The sequence below is a fragment of the Mytilus californianus genome, unplaced genomic scaffold (assembly GCF_021869535.1).
Source record: "Mytilus californianus isolate M0D057914Y unplaced genomic scaffold, xbMytCali1.0.p SCAF_5, whole genome shotgun sequence".
Taxonomy (NCBI): domain Eukaryota; kingdom Metazoa; phylum Mollusca; class Bivalvia; order Mytilida; family Mytilidae; genus Mytilus; species Mytilus californianus.
In genome coordinates this window covers 11,450,734-11,473,079 of record NW_026262701.1, presented here as the reverse complement: position 1 = coordinate 11,473,079, position 22,346 = coordinate 11,450,734, and the positions used below count along the sequence as shown (strand labels likewise).

At 31.3% G+C, this 22,346-nt stretch overlaps 1 protein-coding gene across 1 annotated transcript; it reads right to left on the bottom strand.

Annotated features, from left to right (window-relative positions):
* Positions 1-752: 752 nt before the first annotated feature.
* Positions 753-21,352, bottom strand: LOC127701414 (3-ketodihydrosphingosine reductase-like). Its single transcript, XM_052205276.1, has 10 exons — positions 21,204-21,352; positions 19,176-19,265; positions 17,935-17,991; positions 16,848-16,913; positions 15,624-15,719; positions 6,709-6,900; positions 5,416-5,499; positions 3,234-3,317; positions 2,493-2,594; positions 753-1,642 (listed from the first exon to the last, which is right to left on the bottom strand). Exons 1-10 carry the CDS (start codon positions 21,309-21,311, stop codon positions 1,526-1,528), a joined length of 996 nt encoding a protein of 331 aa, XP_052061236.1. The 5' UTR covers positions 21,312-21,352; the 3' UTR covers positions 753-1,525.
* Positions 21,353-22,346: the final 994 nt, after the last annotated feature.

Here is a 22,346-nt window from a genome sequence, read left to right as displayed (position 1 = left end):
TATAATTTATATAAATATCATTGATATTTAAACACAATATTTTAAATATTTCTTTAATAGTACATAAAACAAAACTTTGGTTGCATAAAGATAATCATAATAATTGACATTAAAATATATTAATTATTACTCACAGATATGTGTCAAAAGTTTTATCCCTGATATTTCACATTACAAAGTTTAATGAGCAAAACATTTTTATTCTTTCAGATACATGTACAGTGCATAGACATAAGAATGGGTCTCTTTTGACTTTTCGCTATATCCATTTTATATAAAACTACATTAAAAAAAAATATTGTCGGATCATTGCTGGTCTTATTTTAATAAATTTGGTACCAAAAGAAGTAGATTTGTCACAGGTTATAATGGTTATTAAGTTCAAATTTTGTTATGAATTAATTTCATTTTCTGATGATTTAATCACAAGTTTTATTTTACATCATGATATTTGCAATATATTTCAACTAAAATAAAACCATACATAATTATCAGTATATTTACATCAAGAGAAAACAAAAACAACTGAAGACAAGACCATCACCAAATAAACATATAAAATTCAGACAATTCTGCATTTTTCCACAACTGGTTTGTAAAACTCAAAACACAAACACTGCCAGAATAATATTTAAAAAATGTGATTTTATATGAAATATATATGAAAAAGTTGTAGGTGATGAACACTTGTGTCCAATTGTCCAGCAATGTATATATCTACACACAGCAATGTATATATCTACACACAGCAATGTATATATCTACACAATATCAATAGCTACATCTCAGCTATAAGGCATGATCTGATGAAACAAATACATATACCATGTTAGAAGATTCTGACTAATAATGAAAGTACTGACTTAACAATGTTGGCTGCTCTGTTTCAAAAATAACAACCTCTTTGAAAGACTGCTATAAATTGATAGTACAAATGTATGTATAAATAATGAAACATTAAAAGCAGAAAAAAATATGAAAGGTTGGTATCCTTAGTTTTTCAGATGCTAGCCATTGAAATTTAGTGTGAAAAGATTCTCTATAGATTTTTCATACATTTAACATTGACTCCTTTTTTCTTTCTAAAAAACTTTGAAAAAATAACAAGGATTATGTATGATAAAAATGGCTTTTTAAACTATATGTTATAAAAATATGAAAAGAAAAGAAGGGTTTAGTGGGCAAATTTTAAAATGGCACTACATGGATGATACCAGAGGATTCTGAATATCTGATAAAAAGTCAAATACTAGATCTGTGAACATCCCTAAGACACTGTTATATATAAAACTAAATTTTTAAAATAAAATATCTAAAAAATAAAATAAAAAAAGCTATGGAAATGACTTTGATTTATAATGATTTAAACACTGTATATGAGTCAACAATAACCTTTCATTCATATAGTATACACAATGAAATATTTTTTAAAATGGAACAATGAAGAATATCCATCCATATAAGAAAGACAGTTGTCTAAGACGTCAAATATTTTGTTCTCTTTGTATAAGTCTTGTAAGTAATATCACAGCATCTTTTCTTTTTGTTCTTTATCTTTTCTCGCTTTACATTTACTGACAATCCTGGTAAAATGAAATAAGTAGAAAAAGGAAACCAGTCTAAACACACTCACTGTCAGTACCTACAAAGAGAAACGATTAGTAATATTTTTTTGCCATAAATTATTAAAACATTAAAAATAAGGTTCATTCTTGTAATAAACCAGAGGCTACAAGGAGCATGAATCTCTCACATGAAACGATATGGAATATAAAGACCAAATTTCCTCTGGATCACAACTCATATGAGATGTCCAATTCTTTAAAAAAATTGATCATGTTTGACCTTTGTAGATCTTGCTTTGCTTTTACTGTAAAAATTTTATATCTTGCTTTGCTTTTACTGTAAACAGTTCTATTTTTTTTAATAATTTTTCAAAACAAAAGCTTAAAATTGAAAAATGGTTAAAAAAGTCATTTAAGGACAATAACTTCTATATAAAGGAGTCATTTCAAAATCATTTCACTTAACTAGACTTCTTTGTAGATCTTGTCTGGCTCAGTTTCTTTCCGTCTGTTATAATTTTCAACATAAAAGCCAAAACACTTGTAATGGGCTTATCTTCCTGATCATTTTTGCTGTTTACAGTTTATACTATAGCTTTTGCCAAAAATTCAAAAATTTGTAAAATTGTTATTTTCGTAAATTGAATTGCTATAAATTAGGCCTTTATTTTTCTTGTTTGAATTGTTTCACATTTTTCATGTTAGGACCTTTTATAACTGACTATCCTGTATGGGGTTTTCTCATTGTTTAAGGTTGTGCAATGACCTATAATGGCTTACATCCACCTCAATTGAACTGTAGTGGATAGTTCTCATTGGCAATCATACCACATCTCCTTATTTTTTGTATATCCATGCCTTTCAGAATATTTTCCTGTGTTTTTGTTAGAACATGTCCTACATTTATATTAAAGCTGTGAATATTACCTGTTGTATTGCATCAAACATTGAATGTACAGGAGACATTCCACAAGTAATGTTTGCTAACATCCACCCATCTAAACCAATATAACTACAAAATCTTCCATTCTGTCAACACAATATAACAAGTTATGGTGGATTACATCAACTAATCTTAACAAAGGAAATTAAAAAAATCTCTGATAGTGTGACATCAAGATGGATAACACTTTAAAAAATTTTAACGTCTTAAGCACTTTTCTGGATACAAACACAAACTATTCCTTTCTCTGATAAAACATGGGAGGTTAAATTGGTTAACATCGTCACACCTAAACCTATATAACTATAAAATACTATATCCTTAATAAATTATTCCGGCCAATTTGGTATTCTTAGGCACCGTCTTTTCCGAGGAGATTAAGAAGATACAAAAAGTTAAATGACAACACTAACATCTATTGGTAGCAATAGCTAACATTAGTCCAGTAAACTTGGTGAATTAAAACATAATATATCTTAAACCAATTCATCTATTATTTCAACAAAACCTGCAATTCCCTAGAAATAAAATAACTATTCATTTTGAAAAGATAACAGTCCATCTTCATTTCCTATATTTTGCTTGGAATACAGCCTTCAAGATGAAAAGCATAGTAAAATACAATTGTCTTAATAATGAAGTATGTTTCAATCAAATAATTCTGTCAAATGTTTCTTTTTTAAATAAACAATGGTATGACCACACTGGATCTATTATTTACTTACCACAGAATCCTGAAGTATCTGTTTAGCCACGGCATCAGGTGTAAATAAACCAGATGTATCTGAGATCAGTTTTGTTTCTTCTGGCTGTAACAAAAAATCAACATAGAATTTCTAATACTTAAACTGAATACACACACTGTTGATTGATAAAATACTATACAGCTATATTTTAGATTGCTCATTACTAACAATTTACAATCTCTTTTAGTTGTATAGTGATATAATAACCTGCACAAAATATCAAAACTAATATTCTTTGGTGTTGTGAAATACTATTTCAATGACTTTTTTGATGCATTTAAGGTGGATCATTGGTATATATTTCCTTAGATAGAATTTTCTTATACTTTGCCAGAATGTAGATTTTCCATGCTTTTTTCAAAAATTAAATAAAAAGTATGGGTCACTGTGCTAATTTTTAAGCTACAAGTCGTGCAAAATTGCCCAAATTTGCATAGCTTGTTCATGAAAAAACACTTTTTGTGAATAAAAAGAAATCTATGAGATAGAATTTTGAAACAAAATATGAGAAGATAGGTTTTAAAATAGGCTTAAAGAAAACAAAAAGAAAAAATGGTGTCTCTAACCTTGTTTTCTTGTTACAAGTAAAATTTTCTATCATTCATTTATAAAATTTTACTATTTGAGTTATCTCCCCTAAATGACTTAGTTGACAATTTGATTGGAACAAACACAAATGTTTGGTATTTGATAAATCAGTCTGAATTATGCAATAAATCACTTACTTTTCTTTATTCCAATACACAGTCTAACCCATTAATTGCCAATTTGTCTCATATTTTGCAGATTGAAGCAAAGAACTAGACCTATTGTGAACTGCTATTTTACAATCCAAGATGGCGGTATATAGTTAACCTACTTTTAAATTTATAATCTATCAGTAATATTACTTCTGAAACAGTATAATTATTATAATTATGTAAATACTAAGAATACTAACAATGCTCTTATACAAAATAATTCATAATTGCTTCGCCGAGCGCAGCTCGATACGAACACAGAGGTCCAACCCTGAACAGTTGGGGCAAAAATGGACACAATATTCATGCTTGATACAGGTCTGAATTTGGATTGTAATTAAATATTTGACACATAATAGGTTTCTGACACAGAATAACTGTAGTCAAAGAACTTTGAATTGGTTATATGATTTGAATTTATATTCATTTTTTTTGCTTTTGTTCAATACACTATGTTGTTGCAAATTGACCCCTCCTCCCCCCCCCCCCCCCCCCAAAAAAAAATTGACCCCCCTTTTTATTGCTTTTGTGCAATAAACTATGCTGTTGCGAATTGAGCCCCCCCCTCAAAAATTTAAATACCCCCGCCTTTTTTGAAGAAATTTTCTTTTTAATTTCTGAAATCTGAAATGAGAAAAAATTGTCCCACTCTTAATTTCTTTTTTACCCCACCCCCCTTTTTCCAAAAAAATAAATTCTTTACCTCAAGATATGGTCATAATCTCAATTCATATTTCCAATGGAGTTTGCAACCATAATTACCCATTTAAATACATCATAAATGTCTTAAAATAGAAAATGACATACATAATCATGGCTAAAATTAATATTCCTTAATCAGCATTTTTAAATAGTAACTTCTAAAAATAGATTCACAGCTAATCACCTCAAGACAATACAACATTTCTTTATACATAATTTAAAAGCAGTATAAGGGAGGTAATCCAAACAAAACATTGTACTTTTTTTTAATTGTCCATTAACCAGGAAACCCTTGTTTTTCCCCTTTTTTGCCCCTTATTCCCTAAACGGTTTGAGCCATTACCCCCCAAAGCCAATCCTAACCATCCCTTTGTAGTATGGAAACTTGTGGTATAATTTCAGAGAGATCCATACTCTGTTCCACAAGTTATTAGATATAGGAAGATGTGGTATGAGTGCCAATGGAAACTAGAAAAATGCTTATTTGGGCCCCTTTTTGGCCCCTAATTCCTAAACTGTTCGGACTATAACCCCCTAAATCGATCCAAACCTTCCTTTTGTGGTTATAAACCTTGTGTTTAAATTTCATAGATTTCTATTTACATTTACTAAAATTATTGTCCGAAAACCAAATGTCTTTGGACAAACCTGATGACGTGATACCAATATACGAAAAATTTGTTGTAATAGTTGCACAAAATTTGCTGAATTTCTTATACCTTATTGCGTTCCTCGTCTTCAAAACCAGGAGTATCAGTATCAGGAGGATGGGCTACTGTTACATAGATATTGTATGGACGCACCTGTAATTATATGAAAAAAGAAGGATGACAGCAGATAATCTATTATCAAATAATGGGGCAGAGCTTTTCTTTTAGTTTGCATGAAGTCAGTCTATATGAAGATTTGTGTGATAAGGATGATTGCCGTTATAATTATTATTACTGTTTTCTAATCACCTATCAGTGTTTTCAAACAGCAATACAAAAGAACTGAGTGTATGTAGTGGTATGGGATGAATATGATAGTTTAAAATTTATAAACATTTTTAAGTCATATAGCTTATGTGTTTTACATGTTTTAAAGATTTTGATATTGCATTAGTCTGTTTAAAACCTTTCCAATTGTGAGATGAATATTAAATGTGATTTGTAAAACTTCATATAAAAAAGAAAATACTTACAACTTATGTTTTCTTACTTTTAATATGCATTTAGTAAAATCTTAGAGAGAAAATTCTTTGTGCTGTTTAACAAAGGAAATTAATAAGTCAAACACCATTTGCAAAATATGCCCCCCCCCCCCCCCCCACCAAAAAAAAATAATAATGTCATTTTTAAATAAATAGAAAAAAAGTTTATTAAAACACAATAGAATACAAACAGTCACATATGTATATTTTGAAACTGCTGTTGTCAAAGTTTACTACTCAGTTTCATATTTCCACAATTTCGCCAATGTGATAATGTTTTTGATGTGTTTTTAAACTCCAATTTACAATTAATTCAACGGCTGTGTCACTTTGCGAATACACATGTACTGTTTACATATCTTAATCGCATCAACTACCATAACTGGTTGATGAGTTTCTCCCAAAATATCTGTCTAAAGATGGACTGATCTATGATAAGCGAAACTGATTAAGCCCTTCCCAGTCACTTGAAATAAATCAAGTAAAAACCCTGCTATAACAAAACAAATTCTAATGATATACCAATATATTATTTTTCAAAGTCTGGTTTAAATCAATTTTAACTTCCCCATTATCCCTCAATTCAAAAGCCAAACTGGTTCCCCAAAATATAAAAAATATCATTGTTTAATAAAAAAATAACAATAATGTCAGGCCACTGAAAACAAAATTTGTTACTACTTATTCTGTATATTTTTCAGCCATTTAATTTCACCTTATATTTCTCAGTTTTGGAAAAAAAATATCCCTGTATTAATACTAATGATTCAAAACCAACTAAATTAGCACATTCATCAACATAATTATTTTATCTACTAACCTCCATTTGTAAAGACTCAGCCAGCCCTCGGAGAGCAAATTTTGATGCAGCATAGGCTGTATAACCGAACAAGCCAAGCTGACCAGCTTGAGATGAGAGGAAAACAATCCTTCCACCTCCGCGTTCTTTCATTTTACTGATCACTGCTTTAGTTGTTTGTACAGTACCAAAATAATTCAGGTTCATTAATTTCTAAAATAAAAATTTCCATATATAAAAGTGTGTCAAATGTTAACCGTAATAAAATAAATATCCTAACGATTATTCTAAATAACTTGTATATTTTAAATATATATTTATTGGCCCTTTGTCATAAAACTTTACTCAGTACTTGGAGTACAAAATAAGTGCTTGAAACACCAAATACAGTATTTTGATTGGTTTAATTTGGAGTCTGAGTATGATAATTGTCCTCGAAATGTTTCTGACTGCAAGGCATGGTATAAACTGCTAATAAGAAAATTGAAAGTTGCTTAGGCTCTCTTTTGTTTTTGATGCTTTCAAGCAATAAAGTTTTGGCTTTTCAAACTTTTGGTTTTGAGAATACATGATTATGTGATTTGGTTTTGAAATACATGTTTATCTGTTTTTGTTTTGAGAATTCATGATGATGTGTTTTGGTTTTGAGAGTACCTGATGAAGTGTTTTGGTTTTGAGAGTACCAGATGATGTGTGTTTTGGCTTTGAGAGATCATGATGATGTGTTTTCGTTTTGATCTGATCATGTGTTTTTGGTTTTGAGAATACCTGATAGTGTTTCGTTTTTAGAATACATAATGATGTGTTTTGGTTTTGAGAGTTTCTGATGAAGTGTATTGGTTTTGAGCGTATCTAATGAGGTGGTTTGGTTTTTAAAGTATCTAATGATGTGTTTTGGGTTTGAGAGTGCCAGATGATGTGTTTTGTTTTGGGAATACATAATGATGTGTTTTTGTTTTGAGAGTTTCTCATAATGTATTTTGGTTTTGAGAGTATCTAATGAGGTCTTTTGGTTTTTAAAGCATCTGATCATGTGTTTTGTTTTTGAGAGTACCTGATGGTGTGTTTTGGGTTTGAGAGTCCCTTATGATGTGTTTTGTTTTGAGAGTATCTGATGATGTGTTTTAGTTATGAGAGTTCCTGATGATGTGTTTTGGTTTGAAGAGTGTCTCATGATTTGTTTAGGTTTGGACAGTTCCTGATGATGTGTTTTGGTTTTAAGAGTATCTGATGATGTGCTTTTGTTTTGAGAGTACCTGATGATGTGTTCTGTTCTGAGAGTATCTGATGATGTGTTCTGTTCTGAGAGTATCTGATGATGTATTTTGTTTTGAGAGTATTTGATGATGTGTATTGTTTTGAGAGTACCTGATGATGTGTTTTATTTTTGAGAGTACCTGATGATGTGTTTATTTTTGAGAGTACCTGATAATGTGTTTTTGGTTTTGATAGTATCTGGTGATGTATTTTGTTTTGGGAGTATCTGATAATGTGTGTTTTGTTTTTGGTGCTTTCAAGCAATAAAGTTTTGGCTTTTCAAACTTTTGATTTTGAGAGTACCAGATGATGTGTTTTGGCTTTGAGTGTAATGATGATGTGTTTTGGTTTTGGTTTTGATCTGATCATGTGTTTTGGTTTTGAGAATACCTGATAATGTGTTTGGTTTTTAGTATACATAATGATGTGTTTTGGTTTTGAGAGTTTCTGCTGTTGTGTTTTTGTTTTGAGAGTATCTGATGATGTGTTTTGTTTTGAGAATACATAATGATGTGTTTTGGTTTTGAGAGTATCTAATGAGGTCTTTTGGTTTTTTAAACCATCTGAACATGTGTTTTGTTTTTGAGAGTACCTGATGATGTGTTTTGGGTTAAAGAGTACCTGATGATGTGTTTTGTTTTGAGAGTATCTGATTCTGTGTTTTAGTTATGTGATTTCCTGTGTTTTGGTTTGAAGACTGTCTCATGATGTGTTTAGGTTTGGACAGTTCCTGATGATATGTTTTGGTTTTAAGAGTATCTGATGATGTGTTTTTGTTTTGAGAGTACCTGATGATGTGTTTTTGTTTTGAGAATACCTGATGATGTGTTTTGGTTTGAAGAGTGACTCATGATGTGTTTAGGTTTGGACAGTTCCTGATGATGTGTTTTGGTTTTAAGAGTATCTGATGATGTGTTTTTGTTTAGAGAGTACCTTATGATGTGTTCTGTTCTGAGAGTACCTGATGATGTGTATTGTTCTGAGAGTATCAGATGATGTGTTTATTTTTGAGAGTACCTGATGATGTGTTTTATTTTTGAGAGTACCTGATGATGAATTTTTAGTTTTGATAGTATCTGGTGATGTGTTTTGTTTTGAGATTATCTGATGATGTGTTTTTGTTTTGAGAATTAATGATGATGTGTTTTTGGTTGAGAGTACCTGATGATGTGTTTGGTTTTGAAAGTTCCTTATAAAGAGCTTTTTTTTGATAGAGTACCTGGTGATGTGTTTTGGTTTTGAGAATACCTTATGATGTTTTTTGGTTTTGAGAATACCTGATGATGTGTTTTGGTTTTGAGAATGTATGATGATGAAATTTTGGTTGTGAGTACCCGATGATGTGTTTGGTTTTGAGAATTCCTTATGATGTGTTTGGTTTGGAGATTAACTGATGATGTGTTTTGGTTTTGAGAATACATAATGATGTGTTTTGGATTTGAGAGTTTCTGATGATGTGTTTTGGTTTTGAGAGTATCTAATGAGATGTTTTGGTTTTAAAGTATCTGATGATGTGTTTTGGATTTGAGAGTACCTGATGGTGTGTTTTGGGTTTGAGAGTACCTGATGTGTTTTGTTTTGAGAGAATTTGACGATGTGTTTTAGTTATGAGAGTTCCTGATGATGTGTTTTAATTTGAATAGTGTCTCATGATGTTTTTAGGTTTGGAGAGTTCCTGATGATGTGTTTTGGTTTTAAAAGTATCTGATGATGTGTTTTTGTTTTGAAAGTACCTGATGATGTGTTTTGATCTGAGAGTAACTGATGATGTGTTATGTTTTAAGAGTATCTTATAATGTGTTTTATTTTTGAGAGTACCTGATGATGTGTTTTTTGTCTTGATAGTATCTGGTGATGTGTTTTGGTTTTGAGAGTATCTGATGATGTGTTTTTGGTTTTGATAGTATCTGATAATGTGTTTTGTTTTTAGAGTACCTGATGATATGTTTTGTTTTTGAAGGTACCTGATGATGTGCTTTGTTTTGAGAGTATCTGATGATGTGTTTTGTTTTTGAAGGTACCTGACGATGTGCTCTATTTTGAGAGTATCTGATGATGTGTTTTGTTTTGAGAGTACCTGATGATGTGTTTTGTTTTTGAAGGTACCTAATTATGTGTTTTGTTTTAAGAGTATCTGATGATGTGTTTTAGGTTTGAGAGTAGTAGATGATGTTTTTTGGTTTTGAGAGTATTAGATAATGATGTGTTTTGGTTTTGAGAATTCATGATGATGTGTTTTGGGTTTGAGAATACCTGATGATGTGTTTTAGTTTTGAGAATTTATGATGATGTGTTTTTGGTTGAGAGTACCAGATGATGTGTTTGATTTTGAGAGTTCCTGATAATATACTTTGGTTTTGAGAATACATGATGAAGTTTTTGGGGTTTAAGAGTACCAGATGATGTGTTTTGGTTTTGAAAGTACCTGATAATGTGTTTTGGTTTTGAGAGTACAGATGATGTGCTTTTATTTTGAGAACTTATGATGATGTGTTTTGGTTTTGAGAATACCTGATGATTTGTTTTGGTTTTGAGAGTACCTGATAATGTGTTTTGGTTTTGAGAGTATCTGATGATGTGTTTTGGTTTTGAGAATATCTGATGATTTTCTTTGTTTTTTATTTGATGATGAGTTTTGATTTTGAGAATACATGATGATGTGTTTTGTTTTGAGAATTCCTGATGATTTTCTTTGTTTTTTATCTGATGATGTGTTTTCATTTTGAGAATACATGATGATGTGTTTTGTTTTGAGAATTCCTGATGATGTGTTTTGGTTTTGAGAGTACCTGATGATGTGTATTGTTTTGAGAGAACCAGATAATCTTTGTTTTGGTTTTTAGAATACATAATGATGTGTTTTATTCTGAGAGTATCTAATGATGTTTTTTGTTTTGAGAGTATCTGATGATGTCTTTTGTTTTGAGAGTATCTAATGATGTGTTTTGATTTCGAGAATAACTGATGATGTGTTTCTGTTTTGAGAGTACCTGATAATGAGTTTTGGTTTTGAAAATAACTGATGATGTGTTTCGGTTTTGAGAGTACCAGATGATGTGTTTTGCTTTTGAGAGTACCAGATGATGCGCTTTTATGTTGAGAGTACTTGAAGTTTGTTTTGTTTTGAAAGTACTTAACGATGTGTTTTGGTTTTGAGAGTACCAGATGATGTGTTTTGGTTTTGAGAGTACCAGATGATGTGTTTTGGTTTTGAGAGTTCCTGATCATGTGTTTTGCTTTGAGAGTACCTGATGATACATTTTGGTTTTGAGAATAACTGATGATGTGTTTTTGTTTTGAGAGTATCTGATGATGTATTTTGGTTTTGAGAGTGCCTGATGACATGGTTAGGTTTTGAGAGAAACAGATAATGTGTTTTGGTTTTGAGAGTATCTGATGATATGTTTTGGTTTTGAGAGTAAATGATGATGTATTTTGTGTTTGAGAGTACCAGATAATGTTTTGTTTTTGTTTTAGGAGAACCTAATGATGTATTTTGGTTTTGAGAGTACCTGATGATGTGTTTTGGTTTTGAGATTACCTGATGATATGTTTTGGTTTTGAGAGTAAATGATGATGTATTTTGTGTTTGAGAGTACCAGATAATGTTTTGTTTTTGTTTTAGGAGAACCTAATGATGTATTTTGGTTTTGAGAGTACCTGATGATGTGTTTTGTATTTGAGAGTACCAGATAATGTGTTTTTGTTTTGAGAGTACCTAAGATGTATTTTGGTTTTGAGAGTACCTGATGATGTGTTTTGGTTTTGAGAATAACTGATGATGTGTTTTGGTTTTGAGATGACCTGATGATGTGTTTTGGTTTTGAGAGTATTAGATGATGTGTTTTGTTTTTGAGAGTTCCTGATCATGTGTTTTGCTTTGAGAGTACCTGATGATGTGTTTTGGTTTTGAGATTACCTGATGATGTGTTTTGGTTTTGAGAGTACCAGATGATGTGTTTTGGTTTTGAGAGCTCCTGATCATGTGTTTTTGTTTTGAGAGTATCTGATGATATGATTGGTTTTGGGAGTATTTGATGTTATTTTTTGGTTTTGAGAGTTCCTGATCATGTGTTTTGCTTTGAGAGTACCTGATGATATGTTTTGGTTTTGAGAATAAATGATGATGTGTTTTGGTCTTGAGAGTACCAGATGATGTGTTTTGGTTTTGAGAGCTCCTGATCATATGTTTTTGTTTTGAGAGTATCTGATGATATGATTGGTTTTGAGAGTACCACATGATGTATTCTGGGGTTTAAGAGTACCAGATGATGTGTTTTGGTTTTGAAAGTACCTGATAATGTGTTTTGGTTTTGAGAGTACAGATGATGTGCTTTTATTTTGAGAACTTATGATGATGTGTTTTGGTTTTGAAAATACCTGATGATTTGTTTTGGTTTTGAGAGTACCTGATAATGTGTTTTGGTTTTGAGAGTATCTGATGATGTGTTTTGGTTTTGAGAATATCTGATGATTTTCTTTGTTTTTTATTTGATGATGAGTTTTGATTTTGAGAATACATGATGATGTGTTTTGTTTTGAGAATTCCTGATGATTTTCTTTGTTTTTTATCTGATGATGTGTTTTCATTTTGAGAATACATGATGATGTGTTTTGTTTTGAGAATTCCTGATGATGTGTTTTGGTTTTGAGAGTACCTGATGATGTGTTTTGGTTTTGAGAGAACCAGATAATCTTTGTTTTGGTTTTTAGAATACATAATGATGTGTTTTATTCTGAGAGTATCTAATGATGTTTTTTGTTTTGAGAGTATCTGATGATGTCTTTTGTTTTGAGAGTATCTAATGATGTGTTTTGATTTCGAGAATAACTGATGATGTGTTTCTGTTTTGAGAGTACCTGATAATGAGTTTTGGTTTTGAAAATAACTGATGATGTGTTTCGGTTTTGAGAGTACCAGATGATGTGTTTTGCTTTTGAGAGTACCAGATGATGCGCTTTTATGTTGAGAGTACTTGAAGTTTGTTTTGTTTTGAGAGTACTTAACGATGTGTTTTGGTTTTGAGAGTACCAGATGATGTGTTTTGGTTTTGAGAGTACCAGATGATGTGTTTTGGTTTTGAGAGTTCCTGATCATGTGTTTTGCTTTGAGAGTACCTGATGATACATTTTGGTTTTGAGAATAACTGATGATGTGTTTTTGTTTTGAGAGTATCTGATGATGTATTTTGGTTTTGAGAGTGCCTGATGACATGGTTAGGTTTTGAGAGAAACAGATAATGTGTTTTGGTTTTGAGAGTATCTGATGATATGTTTTGGTTTTGAGAGTAAATGATGATGTATTTTGTGTTTGAGAGTACCAGATAATGTTTTGTTTTTGTTTTAGGAGAACCTAATGATGTATTTTGGTTTTGAGAGTACCTGATGATGTGTTTTGTATTTGAGAGTACCAGATAATGTGTTTTTGTTTTTGAGAGTACCTAAGATGTATTTTGGTTTTGAGAGTACCTGATGATGTGTTTTGGTTTTGAGAATAACTGATGATGTGTTTTGGTTTTGAGATTACCTGATGATGTGTTTTGGTTTTGAGAGTAAATGATGATGTATTTTGTGTTTGAGAGTACCAGATAATGTTTTGTTTTTGTTTTAGGAGAACCTAATGATGTATTTTGGTTTTGAGAGTACCTGATGATGTGTTTTGTATTTGAGAGTACCAGATAATGTGTTTTTGTTTTTGAGAGTACCTAAGATGTATTTTGGTTTTGAGAGTACCTGATGATGTGTTTTGGTTTTGAGAATAACTGATGATGTGTTTTGGTTTTGAGATGACCTGATGATGTGTTTTGGTTTTGAGAGTATTAGATGATGTGTTTTGTTTTTGAGAGTTCCTGATCATGTGTTTTGCTTTGAGAGTACCTGATGATGTGTTTTGGTTTTGAGATTACCTGATGATGTGTTTTGGTTTTGAGAGTAAATGATGATGTATTTTGTGTTTGAGAGTACCAGATAATGTTTTGTTTTTGTTTTAGGAGAACCTAATGATGTATTTTGGTTTTGAGAGTACCTGATGATGTGTTTTGTATTTGAGAGTACCAGATAATGTGTTTTTGTTTTGAGAGTACCTAAGATGTATTTTGGTTTTGAGAGTACCTGATGATGTGTTTTGGTTTTGAGAATAACTGATGATGTGTTTTGGTTTTGAGATGACCTGATGATGTGTTTTGGTTTTGAGAGTATTAGATGATGTGTTTTGTTTTTGAGAGTTCCTGATCATGTGTTTTGCTTTGAGAGTACCTGATGATGTGTTTTGGTTTTGAGATTACCTGATGATGTGTTTTGGTTTTGAGAGTACCAGATGATGTGTTTTGGTTTTGAGAGCTCCTGATCATGTGTTTTTGTTTTGAGAGTATCTGATGATATGATTGGTTTTGGGAGTATTTGATGTTATTTTTTGGTTTTGAGAGTTCCTGATCATGTGTTTTGCTTTGAGAGTACCTGATGATATGTTTTGGTTTTGAGAATAAATGATGATGTGTTTTGGTCTTGAGAGTACCAGATGATGTGTTTTGGTTTTGAGAGCTCCTGATCATATGTTTTTGTTTTGAGAGTATCTGATGATATGATTGGTTTTGAGAGTACCACATGATGTATTCTGTGTTTGAGAGTACCACCTGATGTATTCTGTGTTTGAGAGTACCAGATGATGTGTTTTGATTTTAGAACACATGATGATGTGTTTTGGTTAAAAAACTACCTGACAATGTGTTTTGGTTTTGAGAGTACCTGGTGATATTTTTCAAAAAACATGTGTAAGCTGCACAGGAAACTGCAATGTTCACATTTATGAAAATGGTTTGGTTTACTTGTTTTTGTTAATATGTCTTTTTGATCGAGTTAAGCCATTTCAATTGATATTTTATAGTGTGTCTTTCTATGTTGTAATGTTACACTACTGTTTCAGGTTAGGGTGACAGTTGGCACCTGTTAAAACGTTTAAATTGACTGCATTTGTTTTCACCTGACCTAAGTCAGGAATCTGTTGTTTAGGGGTTGTAGTTTGTTGATGTGGTTCATAAGTGTTTCTTCTTTTTTATATAGATTAGACCGTTGGTTTTCCTGTTTGAATTGTTTTACACCAGTCATTTTGGGGTCCTTTATAGCTTGCTGTTTGGTGTGAGCCAAGGCTCCGTGTTGAAGGCCATACTTTGACCTATAATTGTTTACTTTTTACAGATTGTGACTTGGATGGAGAGTTGTCTCATTGGCACTCATACCACATCTTCTTATTTCTATTGAACAATCTGCAGTAATAATTTACTTAATTTCTACAATATGAAACATCTACCATTGTTCAACAAGCCAAATATACAAATACATATTAATTCCTATAAATGTAGACTTTCATGTAAGTCAGGATTCTTTGCAGTATTATAATGTTCTAAATAGCGAAATCTTTGGAGAAAATAGTGTTAAATTTTGTATGAAGTGTCTATTTAAAATTTAATAGGTGACTATGACAATAGAATATAAGGCATGTGTGAATTTGAGTGAGTCTATATTAAAGTGAATTGATGTTTAAAGTCTCCAGTTTCACACTTTTACTTTTCCAAAACATGTGTTTTTTTCTCAAGTAAATTGTTTTACCTGTTTAAAATATCTAGAATCATTGAACCTTAGTTTCCCCTATAAAAAATTATAAACCTAAGAATATAACAAACCTTGAATTCTTCAATTTTTAGATCTTCAAATGTTTTAGCAACACCCATCCCAGCACAGTTAATTAGCATATTTACAGGTCCTTGTTTTTTTTCTACCTGTAATTCATATAACAGAAACATTGTTATTTCATCTGCAATCGGTGTTTTCATGTTTAATACAATTAAAACAAATATCATTTCAATTATATTACAATTAAGAGATGGTTGATTAGGAATTTCCCTCCATTTATATACTTCGTAAAATTTTAAAACTCACAAGCAGATGACATAAAAGTCTTATTTTCCCAATTTCAATCATAACACTAGTTCAATAATTAGGGTCAAAGTATTTTAGAACCTTTCAAAATTGACATAAAGTAAAAACCGGATTACATCTTGTCATTATCCTGGAAATGGGTTTTATATTCAGATGGAATATAGGAAATTTACCCATCAAAGAACAAAACCCTTAAGCAACGCTAAAATTGCAAAGTCACAGGAGCAGAAAAGAGTAGTGAAGCCTAGTTTTCTGTAAGTTCAAGAACTTGAGTGTACCAATTAAAGAGCAAATAACAGTTTTTTGTCAATTTTTTAACAGATTGGAGCAGAGGAGTTTTTGGTGATGTTTAAATTGGCTTCTGTCATGACTGTCTGTGCAAGATGTGAAGCACTTATTCAAATGGGTTTTATGTACTAAATGGTATGATTGTGTGGGTACTATGAACAACCATTCACATTATCACACATCATCATATTTGCATCAAATCATTTTGCATTGTATTGTATGAATGCTCTTTAAATAATATATTGTAGCCAATTATTTACAGAAGAAAACATTAAAAGTTTGCTTAACTTGTGTCTCAATCCTTTTAAATATTCAAGCAAATAAAACATGCGTAAACTGATGTTTAAACTATATTACTACGAACCTGAGATCATCCCCAGTTTTTCATGGGGTTTGTGTTGTTCAGTCTTTAGATTTCTATGTTGTGTTTTGTGTACTGTTGTTTGTCTGTTTGTCTGTTTCTTTTTTAGCCATGGCATTGTCAGTTTATTTTTATCTTATGAGTTTGGATGTCCCTTTAGTATCTTTTGTCTCTCTTTTAGTAATTGGACCCTTTTACAGACTAAAATCATATTTTCCTAAATCCCTACTTAACACACATGATATTGTCTTTTGCCCAAAAAGGGTACTCAAACATGGGTATTTAAACAGGGAACAAGTATAAACTATTAATCTGGTACCTGTTGTATTGCTTTCTGTACTGCTTCATACTCTCCAGCCACGTCAACAGATACAAAACATACTGGCTGTAATGGACGGGAAGTCAAATGTTTAATATTCATGTACATGTCTATACACAATATTGGCTGTAAAGGATCAACAATCGCTATACTATGACAGCAGTTCATTTGGAATATTCAAGTTCAAAGCTTCATCATTGATGTTTAATATGAGTGGAATGTTCAAAATTGTATCAAATATGTTTAATCAGTTCTTACCCAAATAATGATCAAAATCTTTGTGTTGAAGGAAAATGAAACCTTCATTAAAATAACAGGTACTAGTGGTTTACAAAAATGTGAAACATGAAATACAAAGAGAATGAATTAGATTTCAGGAAAATAAGATGGTGCAAAAAATTATATCATTGAAATAAAACTAATACATAGGACATCACACATTTATTTCTGCATTTATAGATTTTACTGTATGACATAAATTCTTTAGCTAACGGAAACAAAAAATTACAATATGAAGAACAGCAATAAAATTAATGTTTATTTGATATCTTTTCTCCCTGAGCTGTGATATTGGTTTATTTCCATGAGCTTTGATATCTGTTTTTTCTATGATATCTGAAATTTTCCATAAGTTTTAATATCTGGGGTTTCACAAAAGTTTTGATATGTGGTATTTTCCAAGAGCATTGATTTCTGGTATTTCCCAAGTCTTTGATATCTGGTTTATCTCACAAGCTTTGATATCTGGTATTTTCCCATGAATATACCAATATTCTTTCTTCTTCAACTTACTTGGTTAAACATTATTATGACCAGAAATGAAAATGCACAAAACTAATAAAGCTTGGGACTAAATCTAAAAAAATTAAGGAAAACAAAGAAAAAAGAAACATAAAACTATGTACATATATTCCCCCTTCTTGGTGAAGGGCATGCAAATATGTGCATGGGTTTTCACTTATCTTTTATTTTGAAATGTGCTTTATGATAACATGAATACTAAAGATACATTTATGTACCAGAGAAAACCACAATATTTCATTTATCTTAAGTTAACCCTCCCTTAAAAAAATAACATAATGCTCACCTTAAAACTATTCCCAGCAACTTTCTCTAATTCCACCTTTGCAGCTTCAAGTTTTGTCTGCAAATAAAACAAAACATGAAATATTATAAAATTCTGGATAATTTTAGATGAAAGGAGCATGTTGCAAAGAAGAAAAGTGGTATGGAATTTTTATTAACAATATATAGGCATTTAAAATAATTATTAAAAAAGTTACATGGAATGTATAGCTAAACTGGCACTTATAATTTTCTTCCATAAATTTCTATTTATAGTAATGACAGCTATGTTAAGAGACTTACAAGAGTCCTCCAAACTTTGCTTTTACCACGTCCATAGTAAAATCAAAATGTGAGGCTCCATTTAGCCTTTAATAACGACTTGGCATATTTGCATGAGAATATTTCTGTTGAATGGAAACTAGGTTAAAAAAAATGTTCTTGCTGATCATCATGTTTGTTGCTGTTAATTTCAAATCATATTTCAATCAGCCATATAGTTGCTTTACTGTAGTTCTTTAGAGAGATAAGTACTTTATTTGGAAGATGAGGTAATGTGTGTCAATATCAGTGGGTCACTTAATTGACATAATTAAATATTGATATGACTATTAAGATTTTGTCTTTCATTCTATTATTATTGTTAAGCAAGCAAGCAACAATAAATAAATGTGTGTCTGTAAAAATTATAAATATTATAAATCTCCTAAGCCACTTAAAAAACTTGACCATAAATATTTAATTACATGTATGATTTACAAAATATCATCAGCCACCTTTATCAATTTTTTGCTACTGAAAGAATTGAAATTAGATCTTTTTAATGCAAGAATTCATTTTAATCAGTATATTTTTTCTTCCTTACAGTATTTCTAGCCATTATTCATTTAAGTCTCTATATGTTTTCTTTCTCACAGTATTTCTAGCCAGTTAAACCTCTATACTTTTTCTTCCTTACAGTATTTCTAGCCATTTAAATCTCTATATTTTTTTCTTTCTTACAGTATTTCTAGCCAACTAAACCTCCATTTTTTTTTATCTTCCTTACAGTATTTCTAGCCAATCAAATCTGTATATTTTATCTTCCTTACAGTATTACTAGCCATTTAAACCTGTATATTTTATCTTCCTTACAGTATTTCTAGCCAATCAAATCTGTGTATTTTATCTTCCTTACAGTATTTCTAGCCAATCAAATCTGTATATTTTATCTTCCTTACAGTATTTCTAGCTATTTAAACCTATATATTTTATCTTCCTTACAGTATTTCTAGCCATAATTGATACTACAGCTCCTCTTCTTATTGCTTCCTTGGCAATAGCCTTCCCTATACCACTTGAGCCACCAGTTATCTAAAATGATTAGATTTGAGATATAAACGCTGGACATCTCTCTGCTTAGTCATCTTACATGTAGTCAAGCTCAGAAAAAAACACTGCTTGATATTGATGTACCATTTTGTCATTTTTGTAATTTGTTTACTCAATAGAAAAAAAAGGACATGGGTTATCTATCCATGACACAAAATCAGTTCATGCACAGCAAAAAAAAAAACCATTTTCATTCTGAATTTTACAAAAAGCACTTTTATTGCTGTTCTTCATCTCAAAGTCACAGAGAGGCCTTCAACACAGAACAAAAAAAACTCTCACCTCACTGCAACTTTCAAACAGCCCCTAGCACTGGCTTGAGTGGAATTGTTTGCACCAAATAATTGGATAGACTTTGAAAGATGTAACACCACCAAATCTGGCTCAATCAAAACGAACATACTGGATCCGGAAAGTAGTACATATTTAAAATAAAATAGTTCCTACGCATAGGTGTAATGTCAAACTATGTAGGTATCAAATGAATGGTGAAGGCTGGTGATCCTGGTAGAAAACATTTTGACTGATAATTTTGAATAATACAAAAATGTATGAATGAATTCTAAAATTGAGGGCACACTATGTCCTTTGTAAAATAAAAATTGTTAGTTGTTTGTTTCAAATAAATTAAAACAGCAGAAAAAAAAATAAATTTGGAGTTTTCTCTGTATATTTGTGTTTTATTATAGGATGCTACATCTCGTTTCGCATCCTTACTTAATGCATATTATGGTAAGATAGAAGATGAATTTCTAGATTTACTCTTACACCTATTAACAACTTCACATTGTGACCTGTTGGACAGGAATGAAAGGATCCAGTTCATGTTTTTAATAAGCCATATTCATTGATATTTGTGGGGATTACTTTTTATTCATTAGTGTGGCTTTTGAAATTAGACAAGTTCAAGAAAACTACAACTCTAGCTTATATAGCTATAGCTTGATTAAATTCTAGTCACTTCTTCACCTCGTTCAATCATTTGGTCAAATCGATATCCAATAGTCAATTCAGTACATGGTTACATGTATATCAGCACTTATGGTAAACATGCCATCTTCTGGTTTTTTCCATATTTGGCCCATTTATTTCATTTTCTTTAGAAATTATTGAGAATTTAAGTGATTGAGATGTTAAAGGGGAATATAGGTTTAATTTTTTTGGGGTAAATTTTATAGGTGTACATGTTTTGTCAGGAACTAATGTTTACCCAGAATAACAGAAAAATTATCATAAATGTAAGGTAACTTATCAAATGCCAAAATGACTCAAAATAGGTGCCAATTTGGCTTTCTCTACAGGTGCCAATTGACTTTTTCTAAGGGTGCAGAAACAATGTTTTACCTGCCCGGTTGAGCCATAAAAATATCTCTCTTTGACATTTTTTAAAGAAATTTAAGTATGGATCTGCATTAATACTAGTCCAGATAATCATGCCGTCTACTGAGGGCATTTTTCTATTTTGAATATTTTTGTATCCCTCATTGTCACAAGAAGGCGTCAAAGCTAAAAATTCAAATAGCCTTCCAAGACGTCATAATTATCTGGACTACATTAATACTTGGAGGTGCAGTCTACAACTTTCAATGCATAATAATGAATCATAGTTGAATACTTCTAATAACATCATGATTTACTTGGGAATTATTTTTCCACTTTGAAAGTAGAAATATATTGCATAATTATATTTTGGAATACTTCCTTATAGTATCTGCATAGTTCAAATTGCACTCCCACATTGAAAGCCAGACACAACGATCATATTACAGAAGGTGTCGTGTGAGGTAACTTGTATAGCCCAATTGATAGTTAATGGCCAGTTCAAGTTGTATTAGCCCAAACTGCAGATAAAAGAACCTGACAGAGTGAGAGGAAATATGAAAGAGAGATAACATGCATTTTGATATGCAAGTGACGCACCAACACATGTTTTCCGTCCAGTTTTAATACTTGTGGTGACACCAGCCATGAAATAAGAAACATAAAAATACCAATCAGACAAATGAGAATTATTAACTCAAAAAGCATTTTGATTTTTCCACTTTTTTGTTCTGCCAAACTGGCGGAAGTTTATTGTTAACGACTAACTACGAAGCTAAGGTGGGAAACGAACACGAACGTATTCCGTACATCAGATTCAGATAAGAGAGGCCGGTGGTCAGCTAAAAAGGGAGGTGGGAGAAAGTGGGGTGGGAGGTGGGAAAAAACAAATAGTTTCTACATGTATGTAAAATTAATCAGAGCCGATTTTGTATGGCCATATTTCCTTTCAGATTTTCGTTAATTGTTAATTGTTTTGGCATTAGTCAGGCCATTGGTTTTCTCGTTGAATTGTTTCACATTTTGTTATGTTGGGACCTTTTTGATTAGCCGATTATACGATATTGATTTTGATCATCATAAAGTGTTGAAGGCCGTATGGTGACCTTTACATTACTTCAACATAGTCACTGGAGTAGGGGCCTTGGGCAAGGGAGCAGTTGCCTCCCTACCGACTTCTTGGCAAAAAAATTTACTGAACACGAAAGAGGACAGTGAATAACTCCTAGACTATAGAAAAACTTTTTTTATTTCTTGCCTGTCACTTTCACAAACCTCCACTGCCCACACTTTTAAGTTCACTCTTACGCCACTGATCAGTGTACTTGCTTACATCTACGTCATTTGGACTCTGGTTGATAGCTGTCGCATTGCCAATCATGCCACATCTTCTTATGTTTATATATAATACCAAACAAGTACTCGACAGACTACTAAACTCTGAAATATGTGAGTCCTTTTTAAAATGAGAAAAAATTAAAGTTGAGACATCTTTGCATTAAAAAAAAAAGTATACAAGATTTATGTCAACTACATTACATGGACGGTCAACTAGTCTACACAATTATAACAATTGTTAAGAAGTTGACCGTTATGTGAATGACATATTCGCACTCCTAACACTATATCTACATAGTTAAACACATAATGTTTTACCGCAGTATGAAACACACGGAATGGAGTATTATAAATCAAGTATATATGGACGTCATATTCCGTAGTCTCCTTAATAAACCAGTTACC

Bases quoted from the DNA above. Each gene is read 5' to 3' on its own strand.
- LOC127701414 (XM_052205276.1), bottom strand. From the start codon at position 21,311: ATGCTTTTTGAGTTAATAATTCTCATTTGTCTGATTGGTATTTTTATG. The intron at 17,992-19,175 runs GTAAGGAAGATA...TTTTATTTGCAG, and splicing joins CAATTATGGCTAGAAATACT to ACAAAACTTGAAGCTGCAAA. The intron at 3,318-5,415 runs GTATAAGAAATT...TTTTTGTTACAG, and splicing joins AAGACGAGGAACGCAATAAG to CCAGAAGAAACAAAACTGAT.